This window comes from Aristolochia californica, unplaced genomic scaffold, assembly GCF_029961685.1.
Source record: "Aristolochia californica isolate CCGP_79_NKW_82.1479 unplaced genomic scaffold, dmAriCali1.0.hap1 SCAF_11, whole genome shotgun sequence".
Classification (NCBI taxonomy): Eukaryota; Viridiplantae; Streptophyta; class Magnoliopsida; order Piperales; family Aristolochiaceae; genus Aristolochia; species Aristolochia californica.
In genome coordinates this window covers 5,133,038-5,155,120 of record NW_027181782.1, presented here as the reverse complement: position 1 = coordinate 5,155,120, position 22,083 = coordinate 5,133,038, and the positions used below count along the sequence as shown (strand labels likewise).

At 35.4% G+C, this 22,083-nt stretch overlaps 2 protein-coding genes across 5 annotated transcripts; both read left to right on the top strand.

Moving 5' to 3' along the window:
- Positions 1-9,895: 9,895 nt before the first annotated feature.
- Positions 9,896-15,365, top strand: LOC137944272 (DEAD-box ATP-dependent RNA helicase 41). 3 transcript variants are annotated; one of them, XM_068789907.1, is made up of 5 exons: positions 10,094-10,112; positions 10,374-10,549; positions 10,758-10,799; positions 12,986-13,132; positions 13,262-14,802. In XM_068789907.1, the coding sequence occupies exons 4-5, from the start codon at positions 13,102-13,104 to the stop codon at positions 14,800-14,802; spliced, it is 1,572 nt and encodes a 523-aa protein (XP_068646008.1). In that variant the 5' UTR covers positions 10,094-10,112; positions 10,374-10,549; positions 10,758-10,799; positions 12,986-13,101. The 3 variants fall into 3 exon arrangements, with proteins under 3 accessions (XP_068646009.1, XP_068646008.1, XP_068646005.1); XM_068789908.1 differs by lacking the exon at positions 10,374-10,549 and having other exon boundaries at positions 9,896-10,112; positions 13,262-15,365; XM_068789904.1 differs by lacking the exon at positions 10,094-10,112 and having other exon boundaries at positions 10,123-10,549.
- A 505-nt stretch (positions 15,366-15,870) lies between these two features.
- On the top strand, positions 15,871-20,976 carry LOC137944271 (pheophorbide a oxygenase, chloroplastic). Of its 2 annotated transcripts, XM_068789903.1 has the most exons (8): positions 15,871-15,932; positions 16,987-17,296; positions 17,397-17,632; positions 18,028-18,154; positions 19,197-19,333; positions 19,592-19,751; positions 20,000-20,278; positions 20,376-20,976. In XM_068789903.1, exons 1-8 carry the CDS (start codon positions 15,895-15,897, stop codon positions 20,628-20,630), a joined length of 1,542 nt encoding a protein of 513 aa, XP_068646004.1. In that variant the 5' UTR covers positions 15,871-15,894; the 3' UTR covers positions 20,631-20,976. The 2 variants fall into 2 exon arrangements, with proteins under 2 accessions (XP_068646004.1, XP_068646003.1); XM_068789902.1 differs by lacking the exon at positions 15,871-15,932 and having other exon boundaries at positions 16,707-17,296.
- The last annotated feature ends 1,107 nt before the right edge of the window (positions 20,977-22,083 follow it).

Sequence of the window (22,083 nt, the reverse complement as noted above, 5' to 3'; positions counted from 1 at the left end):
ACATAGGAGATGCCCAGGCGAGTAGTAGTCAAGTATATGAGACTCCCAACCAGTTGTCGATAGATAGTCGGATCATCAAGGAGAGTCCCTTCATCTTCCCTATATTTGTCATTGACCTCCATAGGGGTAGTCACCGAAGATGTGTCCTCCAGCCCAGCAAGAGTACTAAGATCTTGAATATACTTATGCTGGTTTAAGAAAGTACCTTTGGGTGTGTGATGTACCTCCAGCCCTAAGAAGTACGTGGCTTGTCCAAGATCCTTCACATGAAAAGTGGCATGCAACACCTTCTGAAGCTTGGTAATCAGTCCAAAGTTAGTGCCAGTAATGATGATGTCATCCACATAAACCAAGAGAATGACCATGCCCGCGGTAGACTTATGATAGAAGAGAGATGAATCATACTGACTCTATGTAAACTTGTGGAGAATAAGTATGTCGCGAAACTTCTCAAACCAAGCCCGAGGGACTTGCTTAAGCCCATACAAAGGACGACGTAGCTTGTAGACATGATCAGGAAAGGAGGTAGAGATACCCGAGGGAAACTTTATGTAGACATCTTCCTACAGATAATCGTGGAGAAAGGCATTCTTCACATCCATCTGATGCAATGGCCAGGATTGAGATGCTGCAATGGCTAAGATAGTACGGACTGTGGTCATCTTGGCAATTGGCACAAATGTTTCCTCATAATCAATCCCATATTCCTACCTGTTCCCCAGGGCCACAAGGCGAGCTTTGTACCGATCCAATAATCCATCTAATACCATGTCAAACACCTAGCCAATACTACCCAAAAGACCGGTCTGTTAAGTGTGGAAAACCAAATACCTAACCCATCAGTGGACCAGGGGTGGACGGAACCTAACCCAGGTGGACAGGAACCACCTAGCTCTGACACCCATTGTTCCCGTTCCCGTTCCCTACTGCTTTCGTTGGGATTCGAATGCGGAACGTGGTGCCCAGCTCTGATACCATGTCAATGTAGGTTTTCGACAACAAACTAAGACTCACAGAACTTTGGTCTTCACGGAGACGAAATGCATCTGACAAAGGCTGACGGCATAGCCTAACAGGGAGCTCACAACTCCTACAACGGTGTACATAAACACCACTACCTCACGGGACTGACGGAACAGTCCAGACGAGAGCGTTGAGTTCTCTGGTTTCTCAGTGAAGACAAGGAAGACAAGAGACGAAAATAATTCCTCCTGTTACCGTTTTCCCCCTTTCATTATGTATTTAAGCTTAGGTTTTACTGTTACAAAATGGTCCATGGGCCCAATACAATGCCACCTATCCCATTAAGCCTAATCTAATAATCCTATGTACATAACCCAAATTATACAACAATTATGAATATAAATTACATCTAATATATATTTTAAGATATCATAACATGAAATTGTATTGATCGATCAATAAGCCTAAGGCCTCATAAAATATAATTGTTACACTCGATTGATCGATCATACCTTTTCATTGATTGATCAATGTGTGTGTCAACTTTATGTAAACGACTAGTTTGGTTTGGAAAGTTATAAGTACTCCACAAAGCATGCCTTTGAGTATTCATTGAGTCTTTATTTGTCCATTTCCACTTGAAATTCTTTACAAATCCACTTTTGAGAGAAAAAGAGGTAGAATCTTGCAAAATTCCCATCGCTCTCAAAATTTCTCCTTCCATCATATTACTTCAAGGTCCATAAACCATCTCTCTTGTGCATCAAAGGTTTGAGGCTTGGATATCTTGAGGAGAAAGTTGTCTCTCCAATATATCGAGGAGTGTAAGTTTTCCTTTCTTTTGTATTGTCATTCTTTATTCTTTAGGTTGATCTAGAACTTGAAATCTAGGTTTGAGAGCATGCTAGAGCTAAAATCTAACCATTCAATCTCTAGGGAGATTTTTAAAATGTGTATTTGAGCATACACATGGCTTAAAAGAGAGCCGAAATCTCTTTTGTGTATTTTCCAACTAATAGAGCTTATTAGTGAGAAATTTCGAACAAGAGATCTTGGGCGGTGAAAACCAATAGGAGAACAACGGAAACAAAAATTCCATGTGTTCAAATCTTGTGGTGTGTGCATGTTTATTAAATTCATGCTTTAATTTTTCTTTTTAGCACTAAATTTTTAACTTGCAATATCTCAAATAACCCCCCTCTTGAGAATCCACCTAGGCCAACAATTAGTATCAGAGTAGCTCTATAGTGGGTATATTGTGACAACCAGGCGCCCATTCATATCACTTCAAATCTTGTCTTCCATGAGAGGGTAAAACATATTGAAATAGACTGACACTTTATACGGGAGAAATTTCAACTTGGTATCGTATCTCTTAGTCATGTTTCATTACAAGGATAAGTGGTAGACATTCTAGGAAAACCAGTCACATTCAAAATCTTAACCACTATATGTGGCAAGTTGGATATCTATGATGTTCTCTCTCCACCAACTTGAGGGAGAGTGTTGGAAGACACCTCAAATGACATTAAGGTAAACACCTTACCCGCATCAAGGAGGTGACACAATGTAATTTAATGATCTTCTCATATGGATGACACAAAGGTGTAATTAAAGAAGATGATGTATGTCTACTTATGTCTTTTCCTTTTAAGAGCTTATAGCCCTAAGGGCATTGTAGTCATTATAACCTTCCTTCATAAACTAGAAATAGAGGCTCAAGGCAAGGGGTGGATTATTCAAGTCTCCCCTCTTCTCTCAAATTTGTCCCTAGCCTTTCTCTTTTCTCCAAGTTCTCTCTCCATCTCTCTCTAGTTGTCTCTTTCTTCGAATTTAGGACATTTTGTTCCTTCTATGTCCTAGTTTACCACACTCGTTTAACATCAATTTTCTTTTGAGATTTATCATTTTGAGTTCTAAATTGGAATTTTTTGAAGTTTTTCTTCTTCCTATAGAGTCTTTGAAGATGTCTAATGATGAAACTCACTTCATCTGAGCTCTCATCACTAGAGTTACTTTCAACACATATATTTGTCCCTAAGAGAAATGTTCTTCTTCTTAAGTTGCTCTTTCTCTACATCTTTTGGTTCCATCTCATATGTGAGAAGGATTCGTAGTAGCTCTTCCAAGCTTATAGTTCTAGAGTTAGCATTCTCACGAATGATTGTCTTACTCATGCCCCATGACCTTGAAAGTGTCTTGAGAAGCTTGTCATTTTGCCTATGTAAGGAAATCTCCTCCTAAGATATTCAACTCATTTATTATATGAGTGAACCTTGAGTTCATCTTAACAATTGATTCACCCGGTTTCATTTTAAATTCATCATATTGGACTCTCAATAAACTAATTCTAGAGTCTTTAACTCTAGTGCATCCTTCATGTGTGACCTCAAGTTTTTCTCAAATTTCTTCAGTAGTCTTACATGTAGAGACCCTATTGAACTTGTTTGGTCCAAAGACACATACCAAGAGGTTTATGGCCTCAGGGTTCTTTTTGAGTTGGTCATTGTCTTCCCTAGTTAATTCACTAAATTTCTATTGGTCTAGGTGGCTTCTCAAGAGGGGGTGAATTGAGATATTCAAATTAAAATCATTTTGTGCAAGAAAACAAAATATCATGCAATTAAGCAATTCAATTTAAGTACGATCATGAACACACCATATGGAGAAAAAAAAATTGTTCTCGATGTTCCCCTAGTGGTAGTCACCGCCCAAGAACCCTTGGAAAAATACAATGAGATTCTGGCTGACTTTAGCCACGTGTAGCTTAATACACAATTTTCATACAACCCAATCTCCCCAGGAGATTGTTGCAAGATTCTAGCTTTAGCTAGGCCTTTTTAAGATGAACCTTTAACAAATAACATAAAATAAAGAGAAAAATATACACCCTTACTTTGAGAGATGCTTCTCCTTGAGAGATTTCAAACTTCCTCCTCCTTTGATGATTGAAAAAGATGAAGGTTTTTCAAAGGTAAAATCACTCTCTTTCTCTATAAAGCACTTTTGAAAGGGATTTTACAAGATAAAGTTTTGTGGCTTGAAATATATGATCATAAATGTTCATGCCTCTCTTTAATCATAGTTTGGTGGGGGTATTTATAGTTTTCCCAACTCAAACTAGTCGTTATTTTCCCGTTGGCAAAAATCGGACCGTTGATTGATCGATCATTGGTAAGTGATTGATCGATCAATGTATTTTCATTTGACCAATAGCAAGGTTTTGTCTGACCAATCAATCTGGTGGGAGATCAATCATTCCATGTTAATTCAGCTTGCTAGGACAACTATGACCGATCAATCTCTGTTGAATTATCGATCATGAGTTATAGCATGAAATAGCCATGTCGTAGATGATCGATCGATTGATTATAGTTGATCGATCATGCTTTATATTTTTAGCTTGCACAATTCTAGATGATCGATCGATCATTCCATTGCCAGATAAAATTATATGTCTTTATAAAATAGAAGAATTTCTCTCTAATTGCTTTAACATGTTTCTAAATGATATATATGATAATTATATGCAATTTAGTATCCTAAAGCTTCGATCTTCACAAGTACTTAAAGAATAGGAGTTAGAAAACTCTCTTACATAATATAACCGAGTTTAAATATTTATTTAGTGAAGTTTGAACTTAAGTCTTTACGTTGACTTCTTCCTTGTGGGTGTTTCTTAAATAGATGTTCTTCATTTTGTATTTGAGGTCTTTATTTTGACTTTGATGTTTTAGACCTTGAGATGCTCTTGAAGATTAAGTATCTAAAATACTTGATCGGTAAGTTATTAGCTCAATTAAGTTTTGTTATCATAAAAAACAATGTGAGTGTCAACTTATGGTCAACAATCTTCCCCTTTTTGATAAATATAACACTTCCCTAAGGGTTGGAGTTGAGTAAATGTGCAAATATAGCATAGTTTGTTTGCATAGTTTGTTTTTAATCCTTTTAAGCGTAATGTTATGAGTGCTAGGTCTTTCGATCCAAGTTTCTTTTATTTTCTTCTCCCCTATTTTGTCATACTCAAGAGGATATAAAAATTGAATGCATAGTATTAAACAGAAAGAGGCTCAAAGGCCATATCATAAATGATGTTCTAGTGATTATAAAATGTGTATTAGTATAAAATTTAATTATTAGAACAAACCTATAATTATTATTTAAAACTTAATAGAAGTATTAACTTAATAATTATTAAGTAGTAATAGTGTAATAGAAATTATTAAGTATGGCAATCATAAAAAATAGTTACAAATTATTAGTTTCACATTAATCATTAATTTAGGGAAATAATTATTGATAATTATTTTCGATAAGAATAGTTGATAGTAAAAATAGTAACTAATAGTTACAATATATCTATAACTAATTGAAATAAAAATTAATGAATAATTAATTACAAAGTACTGATAGAATAATAATAATTGTGAAGTATAACAATTATTACTAATTAATATCAAGAATGCAGATGTCAAAATAGTTACTAATTATTAAATTATTTTTAATTATTGAAACTTAGGATTCTTTGATGTATAATCACAGTAGAAGATGATTCAGGGGTAAGAAGAAGAAGAAGACTTGTAGAGAGAAGGTTTTAGGAGGAGAAGAGAAAGAGTAACGAATTTGGAGAAAAAAAGAGGAAGATTAGGGTAATGGACTTGTCCAAACCCTCCCTATGTACTTATAGATATCAAAAGTAATAATATTACAAGAATACCCTTCATCCTAGTAAGAGTAAATAAGTGACATAAATCATAAACTATTTACATCAGTGACAGTTATATGAGAAGATTATGAGAAGTCCCTAAAAATCAACAGTTATAAATTATCTATTCTTTTAAAGTTATTAATTGTGAAGGTTTAGGGTTTTAAAAATGCCTAAAATTATTAGTAATTGTATAAGACATTAAGTTAATTAAAAAGAGTCATTATTTATTAAGCTAAAAATAATTTAAACAAGGAAGAAACTTAATATGGTTAATTGTGAGGGTTTAGGGTTAAAAAATCCTTAAAATTATTAATTTGTAGCTCTTGAAATGTCATTGGATGTTTTCATTGCTTAAAATGGAAATGACTTTTTTTTTTAACTTTAGAAAAAGTTTATAGGTTAGTAATAAATCAAAATTTGAGTTCAAGCACCAAGCATTTGTTCAATTTGATAAAAAAATTACTTAATCTAAATAATTTATTATAAATTTACAAATTTAATAATTATTGACTAATTATTAATGAGAATTACTCTAATCGAACTATAAATGTGCAAATTTGTCATCTAATTGTTTATATATTAAAATTTTGTTTTAAAAGGCGTAAAATTTATAAAAATAAGTTATATAGTCACTATGAAATTAAGAACAAAATGTTGATTCACGACCTATTTTATAGAATAATAAAATATGGTACACCAAAAAATGGACCTTTTAATTTTTGTTATTTGTTGTAAAAAACTTTCTTATAATTTATCTATGCAAAATTTTCAAGTTAGAATTTTTAGGTTGCCATTTTCATTTACAATAATTGAGTTTTCCAACTACGATGAGAAGTTAATTGAATAAAAATATTTATAGTTGTAATATTCTTTATTTCAGATACTTCGCCTTAAAAAAATTAAAGTATCACAAGGTCTAAAGCTTCAATATGATCAAGTGTAACTCAAGACTTCAAGCATCATTGAAGGATGTCTCTAGAAGAAGCAACCACAAGGAAGATAACGAGAAGATTAGAGTTCAAGTGTAATAGTCAAGTGTCTAAACTCACTCACATATTCAAGAGAATATTTTAAACTCCCTTCTCTATGTACAAATGTGAAACCGGAACTTGAGGTCATAAATTGCATATAAACATGTTTATGAACATCATAAACATCATTTGGAATATACTAGAACACTTAGAAGAAACATTTTCATGTTTTAAAAGTCTACATTGTTGAATTGGCATTGGAATGATCCATCAACCACTGGTAATAATCGATCATCCAAAATTGTATAGGCCATAAATATAAAACATGCTCGATCAACCATAATCGATTGATCGATCATTTAGAATATGACCATTTCATGCTATAAAGCATGATTGAACATCCCACTTGGATTGATTGATCAAATTCTGCCCATACAAACTAATTTCACATGGAACGATCGATTAGTCAAAACCTTGCTAGTAAGGGACATAAAACATGATCGATCATACTTGTATTGCACAACCATAGGGAATTTTTTTCAATCGATCATCCCCGTGTCAATGATCGATCAACTTAACTTTTTTGGACCAACGGTAACATATTGATCGATCAATCTATCGATCAATAAGTCATTGTTGGCAAAAAATTAGTCGTTATGATCAATTGATCGATTAATGACTTTACAGTGATCGGTCAATCAATGTAATGATTTGTGAAAATGGGAAAATAATGATTAGTTTGAGTTGGGAAAGTTATAAATGTCAGAGCAAGGTGGTTCCAGTCTACCTGGGTTAGGTTTCGTCTACCCCTGGTTCACTTATGGGTTAGGTACTTGGCTTTTCACACTTAACAGACCAGTCTTTTGGGTTATATTGGCTAAGCATTTTACATGGTATCAGAGCTGGGCACCACGTTCCGCTTTCGAATCCCGACGGAAGCGGTAGGGAACAGGGAACGATGGGTGTCAGAGCTAGGTGGTTCCGGTCCACCTGGGTTAGGTTCCGTCCACCCCTGGTCCACCTGGGTTAGGTACTTGGCTTTCCGCTCTTAACAGACCGGTTGTATTGGTTGGGCGTTTGACAATAAATCCCCCACCAAACCGTGTATTGAGAAGTTAATGAGAATTTATTGGCAAATACTTCTAGCCATTATTCTCAATCTTGCAAATTTATTTGAAAAATGTTTTAGAGTAAAAGAGAGAGCTTCATATTTTGAAAAATTCCACCCGTCTTTCATCCAATTCTTGCATTCACATAGTTAAAGCTACTCCAATCATTTCACATGGTGCTATAAAGGAAGATGAAGCTTGAATCTCTTAAGGAGAAACATCTCTCCAAGTAATGTTTTTTTTTTCCCTTTATGCTACTTAAATTTGTGAAACTTTATAAAAAAATAGAATTTAGATAGAAAGAGCTAGCTAGAGTTAGAATCTGGCAGGAATCTCTTGGGGAGATTGGAGTTGGAAAAAGCATATATTGAGCTACACATGGCCAAAGACAAACGAAATCTCTTTATATAATTCAAGCTATTAGAACTTTTTAAGTAGTGGAACTTCTAAGCAAGGGTTCTTGGGCGGTGACTACCACTAGGAAAACATCTATAACAAAAAATTTCTATGTTCCTATGGTGTGTGCATGTTTTGATTTATTTTGAATTGCATTTATGCATGATTTTTAGTTACACACACAACTCGATTTTAATATGATAATCTCAATTCACCCCCTCTTGAGCAGCCACTTAGGACAATAGTAATAATGTTACTAACAATGATTGATTAATTTTAATGTAGTTTGTTGATTACCTAGTTACTTATTTAAAATAAACATCTTATATTTTATTTTACCTATTACTGTTAGCCCTACGAAGCCAAAAAACGTAGTGAAGTTTCAAAAACCTTTCTCATGTATTTCATTATAACTTTGATATTAAGGGTCTGCTAGTGCACTATGTAAGTGAAAGTGAATTTACTTTCACTCGTCATTTCACTCGATGCTCAACGCTGAAACTGAACTAATTTAGTTGAATTTTAATGAAAGTACTTATATTATTTATTAATAAAATACCTCATTATTTTTATTATATTTATAAAATTTAATATTATATTAAATTACTAATTTAAAAGTGATGATTAAGATATTGTACAAGTAAGAATTTGATCAAGTATGTAGAGTAAATATTTTTGTTTAAGTATTCTATTTTTTACAATTAATTAAATTTTTATTTTTATTTTACTTTGTAATTATTGTATTAATTTAGACTAAACAAAAATCTATCTTATTTTATTAATAAAATACCCTATTTATTTATTTGTTATATTCATGACTTTTAATAGTACATTAAATTACTAATTTAAGAGTGATAATTTAGATATTATAAAAGTAAGAATTTGATTAAATATTTAGACATTATAAAAGTAACCATGTTTGTTTACATATATTATTTTTATATTAAAATTTTAAATTTTTATTTATTTTTATTAAAATTTTAAATAAAACTATCTTAATAAAGTTAAATCTATCAGAGGATTTTATTAATAAATTCATTATCCACTTTCCACTATAATTTTCGTTATGCACACTAGTACAAAAAAATACTTTACATTACATTTTTCATTGAACACACTAACACAAAAAAGTAATTCACTTTTACAAGGGGTAGGGAGGGGTTAGTGCACTTTGTACATCCCTCCTAAAGTTAACTAGATATATTTTTTATATTTATAATTATTAACGAATTATAAGTAACTTGTGACGGTTTTGGGTTTTTAAAACCCTTGAAATTATTAGTAAGGAAGAAAGTAATTAATAATGTTAGGTTATTAAGTGAGTTTATGTATTAATTGATAAATAACTTTAAGATGAGAAAAATAATATTATTAATTGTGAGGGTTTAATGTTTTAAAAAATATTTTAAAACCTTTAAAATTATTAGTAAGCAAGCTAGTAATTTAGAATTTAGGGCTAAGTTGCCTTATAAAGGCGATTCGGGTCGAGTTGTGTCTGAACAAATACTTAGTCAAAATTAGATGATCGATCCACAATGCACTGAATTTATTTATAAAAATGATTAAAAATTAAATAGTTATATATAAAAAATATATACTATTTTAAATATTTTTTCCTTTTAAATTATTTAAAAAAATTCATATTTTTATTTATTTTTAAAATTTGTTTGAATTTGTTTTTAAGGCCCGGTACAAAGTTCAAAGGCTGACTCGCCCGAGCGACCGGCCGACGTTGAGTTGCGTCCCGATCCCGAGTCACTAAACCCTAATTTGAACAAACAAATGTTTGTCTTCCGTATTTTTCTCCTCGTCGTTTCATGATATCTACATCTTATTTCCCTCTTCCGGACTTCTAATCCAGGATTTTGATTTCTCTGAAAGCCGAGCGGACGTACGGATAGTGCTACGGTTCGGCGTTTGTCCTGCTACTTTGCATTTGCCGAGGCTGATGTCGAGTTACCTGTTAGTTCCATCTCTTTTTTTATACGTTTGTTCTTCGGTTTTGGTTGCGGGTTTATGAGTTTTATTCTTATACTATCAAGAGACCCATTAATTCATTCTGTTTCTGCCTTACACGCAGAACAGAACCAATTTCTGATTTTGTGTTTTCAGTTTGTTTTTCCCTGATTTGAAGAGGAAGCTGTTATACGCAGAATTTTTTTTACTCCCATTTCGTTTCTCTTTTGATAAGGATCTTCTTATACACACCTGTACCATCTGCAGGTTTTCGCTGAGTTGTCTTCCTCCTTTTGGGATTTTCTTCTCTCTGTTTTATTCCCTGTTTTTGTAATTTCGTGGTTTTGGCTGAAACAGCGATAGAGAAAACAAATAGAAAAAGGAATGGTATATGTTAGTCAAATCTTGTCATTCTGGTCCAGAAACCCATTAGTAAGTTTAAGGTAACTCCATCTCATCGTTTTTCTCCTTTTTTTAATTTCATTCTCTATTTTATTAATCGTGATAGTCCTTGCAAACACAGAAACAAAGAGCTATAATTTCGTGTCATATTTTACTTTTTTTTTTTAATTTAGTTTGGGATATGCCAAAATATCATTTTTAATGCTTTAATTTTTTATCAATTCTAATTTGCTATTTGATTCTTTCAAGATGCTGAAGGATCTAAAAAAGGATTTGGCAGAGATAAAACGGGTGAGTTACATGGTTTTATTTTCTATTCGTTTATTTTGTGTGATTTTTTTATTTTTTTGCGTTATATAGCTTGTGGATTATAATAATAAGTTATGGTGGTTTTATTTTCCATTCATTTATTTTGCATGAAATTTCTTTTTTGTGTTATCTAACTAGTGGAATATAATAATGAGTTATAGTGTTACTTACATTGGTATGAATCTTTCATTATATTTGTTATGTCATTGTTGGAGTGTGAATATTAACATTCTGTTGTTGCTGCTTATGTTGGTTATATTACTTATTTTTTGTTCATGATATTACTTATTCTGAACAATCAGCAATTAGGAAATCATCCAAAGGAGCCTCGCTCCATTTCAGTTTTATATATGCTATTCCTTGGATTGTCATTCTAGGTTTATTCATGCATTTTGAAGAGCAGATATGTTAATTGGATTTCTGCTTTAGGCTGGACTCATATCTCCATTTTGCTTCCTCTTTAGTCCATAGAATTTCCAGCATATACAGTTTTATTTACTGAAAAATGAAGCAAACTATAGAAGGAAATGTGGTCATGTAACTAAAAGTTCGATTTCTGCCTGTGGGCACGAGAAATTTCATTGCATATCTCCATTAGTATTTAGAAAATGAATAATCAATGTCCTTCTGCATCCTATCTGTTTTCAGGTCACTACATCATTTTAACTGGTCTTACATGTTATACCTTATCCCCTTCAGCCTTTAAGATCAATGTTCTTCTTAACCCTATTTAAGTTAATGGCACTCAGGCCTATTCAAGCCTAAGACTACTGAATACCTGCTGGTCACTATCCATTTGACAGCCCCACAAGTTTTTTCTTTTCTTCCCATTTTTTATTTTCAGATATGTAGGATTTAAACCATGGACTTGATCCATATGACATCATTTGTATGAGGGTTTTCATGGTTGAGCTGTTAGTGAGGCATCCACTTATCAGGTTGTCTGGAATCTGATGATTAGATTGGTACCAAAATAGAGATGGTCAGATCAGGGCCATTTTAGGATAGGTCTTTTCTTTGGTGATATAGGATAACGTGAGAAAAAGGAAATTGATAAAATTAATGGAACAGTTAGTTTCCTAGAAATAATGTAAATGATTTACAAAAAGGATCCTGTATTGAGGCATCTAATTAGAATACTTGGTGATAACTTTTTTTTTTTTCTCTTTATAGCAGACAAATTGGTTGGATTATGTCAAGTTGTTACTTTGGCATCAGATGCATTGACATGCGTGTAGTTAGTCAATGGCCTTTCTAATTGATGTTTTTAATGCATAGAGCCTAAAAAGAGTCTCTGCCTAAGTGAAAATATTTTAGTCTTTGTCATTTTGAGTTGTGGTGACATGTAAATTTCTCTGACATTCATAAAAGCTTTATTCTCTGTCACCATTTTTTAGAACCTGCAAATCTTGGAGCTTCTTGAATCTTCTAACAAAGTCCCTTCATTTTTAAATGCTCCTGTTTCTTCCCCAATTTAGATTCGTGCAGGAGTTAGATGAAAAGTAGCAATGGGCTCTGTCAGTTTTTGAGAACCTAAAAATGGGAAAACTTGTTATGTGTAATTACCGTTTCTCTGTTTTTTTGATTGGTTAGCATTGTAGAGTCAACTAAGAGGATCTGTCTCTTATGGTGTGTATCTTCTGCCCTTGATTAGTCAGACAGAATACTTTAGAGATGATTTTGTTCTGATAAGACATTGATCACATGGCACTTCAACTGTTTGTCTAATTAGCAAGGACTAGTTTGTTGGACAATGTCAAAATAAGATTCTAAGTGCTGTTTTCTTTTTTCTGTGTTCTCTCTCTCTCTCTCTCTCGCTAAGAGAAGAAAGCTGTCCTTTCACAGCTTTATTAGTCCCTTGAAATGGTGAGCCCTGAGTCACATGTTTCATCAGATTGGTTTTTCACACTAGGACCTTATACTGGTTGAATATAGAAATGTGTCTGTTTGATTGATGGACGTGGAAAAGTCTCTTGTAAGTCTATTTTTTTCTTCTGTGCCATTTGGTGTCCAGATATCTCTAGTATATCATAACCTTCTCATGGGTTTGATTCTGACATCACTATGTCACTCTTTTGCTCAGGATCCTGTATTTGATCACATGGTGTTCTAAAAATGCAAGAAAGTAACTCTTATTTTTCATTAAAATTTTTAAGTTTTATCTACAGAATTTTACCTTCTTCATAACTGGAGAGTGTCAAGGTGGAGGCCAGTGGAACCATTCTCATTTTTAATTTTTTCCTCTTGCGGCCTTGGCATGACATTGATATAGTGGAACCATCTAATGGGAGAAGAAATCCAGGGTGAAGCAGCAGGTAAGATAATCAGGGGTGCTTATTATTCTAGGTTTTTTCATTATGTCATTTTGATCCCTGGGCAAGATACTGATTTAAAGATAAAACTGTTTCTGTTCATGCAATTTGTTTCTGCAAATGTTGATGCAGCCGGCCCTGTGAAGGATAGATGTTGGGGTCAGAGAGAAGCTCTACCAGGAGAGCCCCGATGTGTTATATGTGGGCGATATGGTGAGTACATTTGCGATGAAACAGATGATGATATTTGCAGCCTCCAGTGTAAGCAAACTCTCCTTGGTAGGCTCGCCAGTTCTTGTAAAGCAGTGAATCTTCCACCTACGGTAAAATTACCAGCTAGTGATGATTGCTTCTATGTTAGAGATGACAAAGGACCACAAACCGATCAGTTTAGCAGTGACCAAATTGGATTGCTGAGAAAGAAATTAGATATCATTGTGAAAAGAGAGTCTGCTCCAGCTCCTATCTTGTCATTTTCCTCATGCAATCTTCCCCAGAGGCTTCAAGACAATCTGGAAATTGCAGGTTATGAAATCCCAACCCCAGTACAAATGCAGGCAATTCCTGCTGCCTTGGTTGGCATGAATTTGCTTGTGACAGCTGATACAGGGTCTGGTAAAACAGCATCCTTTCTGATTCCTGTAATTTCATGGTGTTCAAACACTAGGTTTAAGCTCTCTTCTGAGCAGAAGAAGCCCTTGGCTATGGTCCTAGCACCTACTAGAGAACTTTGTGTGCAGGTTGAGGAGCAAGCCAAGCTGCTTGGCAAGGGCTTGCCCTTTAAAACAGCTCTTATTGTCGGTGGTGATGCCATGGCCACACAGGTATATCGGCTTCAACAAGGGGTGGAATTAATTGTTGGGACTCCGGGAAGGCTGATTGACCTCCTTACTAAACATGATATAGAGTTAGATGAGATTTCAATTCTGGTTTTGGATGAGGTAGATTGCATGTTACAGAGAGGGTTCAGGGATCAGGTAATGCAGATTTTTCGAGCTCTTTCGCAGCCTCAAGTGTTGATGTTCTCTGCCACAATTTCTCAAGAAGTGGAGAAGATGGCAAGTTCAATGGCAAAAGATTTGATATTTATTTCTGCTGGAAAGCCTAGTAAGCCTAGTGATTCAGTTAAGCAAATAGTGATTTGGGTGGATTCCAAGCATAAAAAGCAGAAACTTTTTGAGATAATGATGAGTAAGCAGCATTTTAAGCCACCCGTGGTAGTGTTTGTGGGTTCACGACTTGGTGCAGACCTTCTTGCGGAAGCAATCACAGTCAAAACTGGGTTAAGAGTGCTGTCAGTTCACGGTGAGAAGACAATGAAGGAGAGGAGGGAGAGTTTAAGGTTGTTCCTTTTGGGGGAGATTTCTGTTCTGGTGGCTACTGGAGTCTTGGGACGTGGGGTTAACTTGTTGGGAGTGAGGCAGGTGATAATCTTTGATATGCCAAACTCAATTAAGGAGTATGTACACCAGATTGGAAGGGCTTCGAGATTAGGAGAGGAGGGTTCAGCAATTATCTTTGTGAGTGAAGAAGATAAGAATCTTTTCAGAGAACTGGTTGAGATTTTAAAAGCATCGGGGGCTTCAGTCCCTAGAGAACTCACAAATTCTCCATACTCCCTGGGATCTAATAACAGCGGAAGGAAGCAAAAGAAAAGGAAATATGGATGTTGAGCTCTTGTTCGGTATCGTCCCGACTTCAAAAGTTTCAATACTACAGATAAGGATGCAATCGAATGATCTCTTCTTACCAGTATGATGCATGTCACACCATGATCTTTAAAGAACTACACATTGCCTGCCATTGAAGGTTGTTGAGGTTCAGGTAATTGAAGGTTTAAACGGACTGCTTCCTGTAATCTGGTCCCATTTGTAAGTCTTCTAAACACTAAGAGTGTTCTGTGCAAAATTCTTAAAAATGGAAAACATTGTGCTTGGACTATTTCCTTTTTTATGTATATCCAGTGAAATTATGAGGCAGATTTGTTTTTAAACCATAAAGACATTTAAACGTTGAAAGAAGACTACGGTTACTATATGAAAGTTGGTATGTTAGTGTTACAAGAGAAACTGTAGTTGCCTATTGAAATGTCTAGATATCGAAACTGTAGTTGCCTATTGAAATGTCTAGATATCGACACACTTTGCTAATTTCTATAGTGATTTTGTAAGAACAATGCTGTACAGACTGATTGAGCTTATTTAAATAGTAACTATGCCCTGTCTGGTTTTTACCATTCGCATTTGATCTCTCTTGGACAAATTTGATTCTTATATCTTCCATTCGAATGTTGATGTTCGAGCAGGTGAGCCTTGGACAAACGAAAATGGAATAGACGACGGATTTTGGTTCTGTTTCTTTTTGCATTTGTCACCTGTTTACACCTGGTATGAGAAGCAGCTGCTATTGTATGAGAACGCATTCTTCTCCTCTCAGAAGAATTACCTCAACCGCATACATGGTCAGCCTTGAAAACACAGTCGACCAAGTGCAGAGCTAAGCTATTTCAATCATTTTTTTCATTTTATCTTCCTGGACGATGACTCTGAAGCTAGGCCTTTGCAGCTGCTGCTCCTTCAGCTGGTTCTTCCATATTCGTGCATTTTGATAAAGCCAACTCTTCTTCGTTACTGCTACAGTGCAACTATGGGATCGATTTCGATGAATTATACATGTTGAGAAAGCTCTGGAGTTTTACAGAGAGAATGTGACAGAAGCATAGCTATGGCCTCCCTCATCCACTCAAAAAGAGGACATCCCCATGCATGGTTCTAAAGAATTCAATCCTTTCAGTCTCTCACATGTAGGTCTCTACATCCAACTCAAGGATTTTCTACAAATTATGATCAAATCAATAAATGACACAAATTATCTCAAATTACTCGAAGAAAATCAAGACAAAATCAAATAAGGAAGTCAATATAAAAAATGAAAAGAATGATTGAATTCTATTTTGAATTGATTTATGTAATTATGTCAAAATACTTAGTTTACAAATTGTAAGAAGAAGTCTTTGTGATTTATTTATCTTTTTAAGGTTTTTTTCAAAACCTATATAAACCCATGTAATCTTTCTACAATTCATTCATTATACATAAAAAATTGTCCAATTTGAAAAACAATAATTCAAATACAGAAAATAATGAAATTTTCTATCGCTTTTTGAGTAGTAATCCTTGAGATAAAACTTCGAATGAGAGATTTAAAATCTCAAATTTCAAATCTAGCACTTGAAAACCCTTGAGAACTGTAAGAGAGCTTTGAAATTTTTTGTGGAGTTGTTGTTTAGGCTAGAAAAGATTAGGTTGTAGGTTTAATAAAAAAATGAATTAAATTATTGAAGAATCAACAGAATTGAATTCAAGTGATATTCTTCAGTGGAATCGAATTCCATGAAAGAAGTATAAATGGAGACGCCTACCATGGTGGAAACTGGGGATGGAACAATGGGAAGAGAGAGAAAGTAATAGCCTCCGGAGTTTCAGAAATTCAGCTTCTGCGTATTTTTACCCTTCGCCATTTTGGCATTTTCCACTTGCGTGTCTCTGTATGGTTTGCATTCCCGTGCACGCAAAGTTCCTGGCGCCGACTCAGTTGTCTGGTGAATCTTCTCTTCGCAACGGTATCGCACCCGAAACACAATGACCTTCTTCGGGTATTTCTTTATTTATTGATTTAAACTTAAAAAACTCCTCTCCTCGGATTTCTGCTTCCTACGGTAAACTCTGCTCGTGAATGGCCGCCACAGTGCTTTCTCTCCCGACAACCATCCCCTTCTGCTCTCTCCTTCCTCTTAAAGATTCTAAACTATGTCTTCCTCTTCAGAAATCAACATTTCTGCCTCATGTTTCCGACAGAATTCGTACTAAAAGTCACTTCCAGCCTCCCAGAGTAGCTACTCCAACCTCGCCGTTAACTACCTCATCTTCGGAAGAACACGATGCATCGGAAATTGGAGTATCAAATGAAGAACAGGAAGCATCATCTAGCAGTAAATTCTCTTGGAGAGACCACTGGTACCCCGTTTCCCTAATCGAAGACCTCGACCCGCGAGTTCCCACCCCGTTTCAGCTTCTGGGTCGCGAGATTGTCCTGTGGAAGGATCCCAAATCTGGAGACTGGGTTGCGTTCGACGACAAATGCCCCCATCGCCTTGCTCCTCTCTCTGTAAGTGCCAAATGGTTCTTCTTGTGATCCGTGTTCTCGGAATTTTTGGCGTTTGTTTTATTAATATGGATTTTCCTTTTGGTGGATTTTTACTTTGTAGGAAGGGCGGATAGATGAGGAGGGGTGTCTGCAATGTTCCTATCATGGCTGGTCTTTCGACGGGAAGGGATCGTGCGTGCGAATTCCTCAGGCGTCCGGTCAAGGCCCGGAGGCACGTGCCGTGAAATCGAGTCGCGCGTGCTCGACCAGGCTTCCGACCATGATCTCGCAGGGATTGCTTTTTGTATGGCCCGACGAGAATGGATGGAAGAAAGCTTTGGCGTCCAAGCCTCCTATGTGAGCCGCTAATTACTAACTTAACAATTGTCTAGTTTTGTTTTTCTCTGTTCTTGAGGACCTAACCGTGCTTAGAAATTCTAATACTCGAAAACGAATTGTTAATGCAGTAGTTCCCCTACTGTTTACTTCTTGCTTAATATCACAAAATGGAAGCCCTGTCACTACATAGATTTCTATTTTCTTTGGCAATATGGTTTAATAAATAGAATAAAAATTTATCTTTGGTGGAGTTCAATTGTTTGTTTAGAACTTTCCATGTCACGGAATCTATATGGTGTTGAAGGTTCATGAATGATACATTATGCTCTTAGTTAGTTCTTTCTCCTTTTACTAGTTGCAGTATGAGTTTTGGTTTCTTTAAGTTCTGAATAAACACACTTGGATGTGTATAGGTTGCCTAGTGATTTTGAAGATCCTGAATTTGCTACGGTGACGATCCAGCGAGATTTGTTCTATGGCTATGACACACTTATGGAGAATGTATCAGACCCTTCACATATTGAATTTGCGCACCATAAGGTAGGATCCGCTATCAGTCTTTCTGTTTGATTCCATTGTTTAAGGGAAAACATTAACGAAGTATGCTTGATTTGAGAATGTGAGAATTGCATGAATATAGTCAGGCTTAGAAGAGGGCTCTTGACTTTGGAATATTAATTGAAGAATGAGTGCACCTGTAAAATTTTATTTGCATCATGGGTCTTGATGATGTTTTTGTTGGTAAACACTCCTAATCATCATGCATTTCAGAATGTAATTGGGCAAAATGCAGTTGGAATTAAGTGTTTCCAAATAAATATTTCCAAATAAAAGTATAAACCTTGTCCTGCTGGTTAAGTGATTTATACTGGATTGAATGAGATTCTGCATGAATCACCTTAGGCTCTCATTTTATCATACTAATGTCTTCTCATTTGCCTGTTGACCTTAATGGAGACTAGTTCTGGTTGGTTGGTGGCCAATTTGAAGGCTATTTCTCTTTTTCCTTTGGAGAGATGCAACAAAACGGCCAACTGATCTTACAGGGCCTTCATTACAATACTTTGTGATATATATTTAAATATTTCTATTTTTTTTTTTTAATTTTGATTACATTTACATACCACACCCTTTTTCCTCTGTGAGACTGAAACCCAACTCCTCATGCCAGAAACCTGCCATGTGGCCATCAAACTAGTGGTTCAATCTGAATTCACCAAATATCTGCCTGTCTATTGTTTCTTTCTGGTGGTTTTAGTCCCTGCAGTCTTGCAGTCTTCTAGAGACCACTCTTTCATACTCATGGTGATTCATTTGGTCGATCAATAATGGACACTCCTCAGGAAAGTAAAATCAGTGACAAGAAAATACTATTAGCTTTCTCCTGTAGCCTGTGATAAATATATATGAGGCAGGAAGAAAAAAATGTTCTCAACCTCTCCACAAGCACTTGAGCAAAATGAGGGGGCTTCAATTCTAAAATTAAGGCCAAAATTCAGCTATTTTATTCAATATTTTTCCCACTTGTTGTTTAGTTTCTTTTTTTTAACAAATTATTATTTTTTATTTTATGGTACCACAGGTCACAGGAAGGAGAGAGAGAGCCAAGCCTTTGCCATTCAAGGTGGAGTCTACTGGTGTATGGGGCTTTACTGGATCAAATGATGGAAACCCACGAATTAGTGCAGAGTTCTTTGCTCCCTGTTATTATATGAATAAGTGAGTCAATATTGGCAGGAAGATCTTTGTGAATTTCATTTTCATTGGTTGCCTTAGTTTCTCTTTGATTTTTTATTTGTTTACTTATTTATTATTTGTTTAGTTTACTTTGTAGTGCGTCTTTTGTTTTTAGAAACTTCAAGTATGTGGTTAATTAACATATCTTTGTTCACGTGTCCAACGGGTAGCCCCTCAAGCATAACCTGTTGTTGTGAGAAAATATTTTGAGTGATTTGTCAATCTATTTGTTTCTCTCAGGATCGAGATTGATACAAAGATCCCCATAATTGGAGAGCAGAAGTGGACAATATGGATTTGTTCCTTCAACATTCCAATGGCCCCTGGAAAGACCCGCTCCATTGTCTGTAGTGCTCGGAACTTTTTCCAAGTTACAGTGCCAGGGTCTGCATGGTGGCAGGTGAGACTTTTGAGTCTACAATTTGGTTGTTGCCTTTGTTGCACACGTCTTAAATAAGTTCTTCTGGAGCAGAGATTACCCCTTAGTTGAAGTTTATTCTTCTGAAACCAGTTGACTCTGCTAAAGATCAATTATACACACTAAAGCTATCTATAGTTGGTTCATGATTTTTCGAACCACCGAATTGTAAATTAAAAATAAAAAATTATTGTAGGGTAATTAATAATGGTGAAATTTCATGTGCACAGTTGGTTCCTAGATGGCACGAACATTGGACCTCAAATAAGGTTTATGATGGGGACATGATTGTCCTTCAAGGTCAAGAAAAAATATTCCTTTCCAAATCCAAGGAGAATTCAGGAGACATCAACGAACAGTACACAAAACTTACTTTTACACCCACACAAGCAGATCGCTTTGTTTTGGCATTTCGGAATTGGTTGAGACGGCATGGTAATAGTGAACCTGACTGGTTTGGATCTCTGACCCAGCAGCCTCCTCCATCAACAATTTTTTCTAAACGCCAGGTAGCAATACTTGAAAAGCTACAGGACAGTATGATGGATATTCTGTCTTTTTTTTTTATTCTATTGTTTCTTAGTGTACCATTGAACCCTTTTGCAGATGTTAGATAGATATGAACAGCATACCCTAAAGTGCTCTTCATGTAAAGGAGCTTACTATGCATTTCAGACATTACAAAAGGTTCTCATTGCCGCAACAGTCGTCCTATGTGCAACTGCTGGCTTGCCTTCAGAGATCATGTTGCGGGCAGTTTTGGGTGGGGGGGCACTTTTAAGTGCTGCTTTGGCATATCTGTTGTTTGAGCTGCAGAAGAACTTTGTCTTTGTTGATTATGTTCATGCAGAAATTGATTGACTATTGAACGGTATAGCAAAAGTAATCTGTTTTCTGCAACTGGGTCTGTTAAAGACTGCAGTACTATTGTAACTTGTAAATGAGAGAAGAAAGTAATTTTCTGCTTTCCAGATGAAGCCAAATAGACTGAGAAATGTATATTCTGCCTTTGGATGGGGTTGTATGTTAATTTCTGAGATAGGGAGCTTTAGCAGATTTATGTTGGCTTAATTTTCAAATATAGCCTGCAGGTTTGAATCAATAAGGGTTTTTACGGGTATTGCATATAGAGATGTATAATGGGAATTATTACAAAGTGCGATTGAATTGAGATTTGAAATGTTAAGTTCATTATTAATGGTGTGAAGCAACTGTTGAGCTGCTATATCATTCTAAGGCCCTAATACCCTCTTTCCTTTTATTTTGTTTTGAGCAGCATATGTCCATCACTCTTGAGGATTTTTTGCAGAGGAGAGAACTGGGGATGTGGACAACTGGGAATTTTCTAGGATTTAGGATAGTTGAAAAAATTAAGAGAATATGAGGGATGAAAACATAAACTATGGCACCTATATTGTAAATGGTTCACTTGACTTGATAAAGGTCTTGCATTTCCAAAGTTAAGTGTATGTTTATTTCTCCCTGGGGTTTGAAGATTGTGATATCAGATTAGAGGAAAGGTTGGTTGCACTAGGATTGGATAGCTGTAGGTAAAACAATCTAAGTTGATTTCAAGTGAAAGAAAATCATTCTTGTTATGAGGGGTAGCACAAAACTAAACCGACTCGCAAACCATTCAAGCTCGGCTAGTTCAGTTTTTACTCGAGCTAGCTCATAACTTAAAAATCCACCTTTTTCTTGCTCCACAATAAAATGCATCATTGCTAATGTTATCGTAGTTCTTGAGTTCTTTGAGCTCTCCACTTTTTGGGGCTCATTGCAAATGATCCTCTTATTTTCCTTCAATCTTGTGTGACGATCCTCAACCGTTCTTAGATCGGTACCCTATACTAAAACTGGATTTTCACCTTCATAACAGGAGCTGTAGAAGCAGTTGGGGATTACTGCCTACAAGTTTTTCTGGACTGCCATAACATACTGTTATCTTCAAATTAATTATACGATAACAGCAGACAACCAGTTGCACAAAATGGCATTCTCAAGGACTATCCAAAACCACAACACACTTCCAGAGAAGAGCTAGACTGCACTGTCTACTATACTATTGCTTCAACCCATCTATAGTAAAACACTGGAAATGAAGATGCACATGATGCTGCATTTTAATGACAATGGAGAACCATAGCAAACTTTGGGAGAAAACTAGTCCAAGAATATAAAAACGTGCTAGAAATCAAGAGCTTAGTCCCATTATATCTTCGGTGGGTGTTGAACTAATAAGGCAGTCCATGAGAGATAGGAATCAGATGCAAATTGATAAACTGAAGGGATTTGTGACTCCTGCTTATAATGA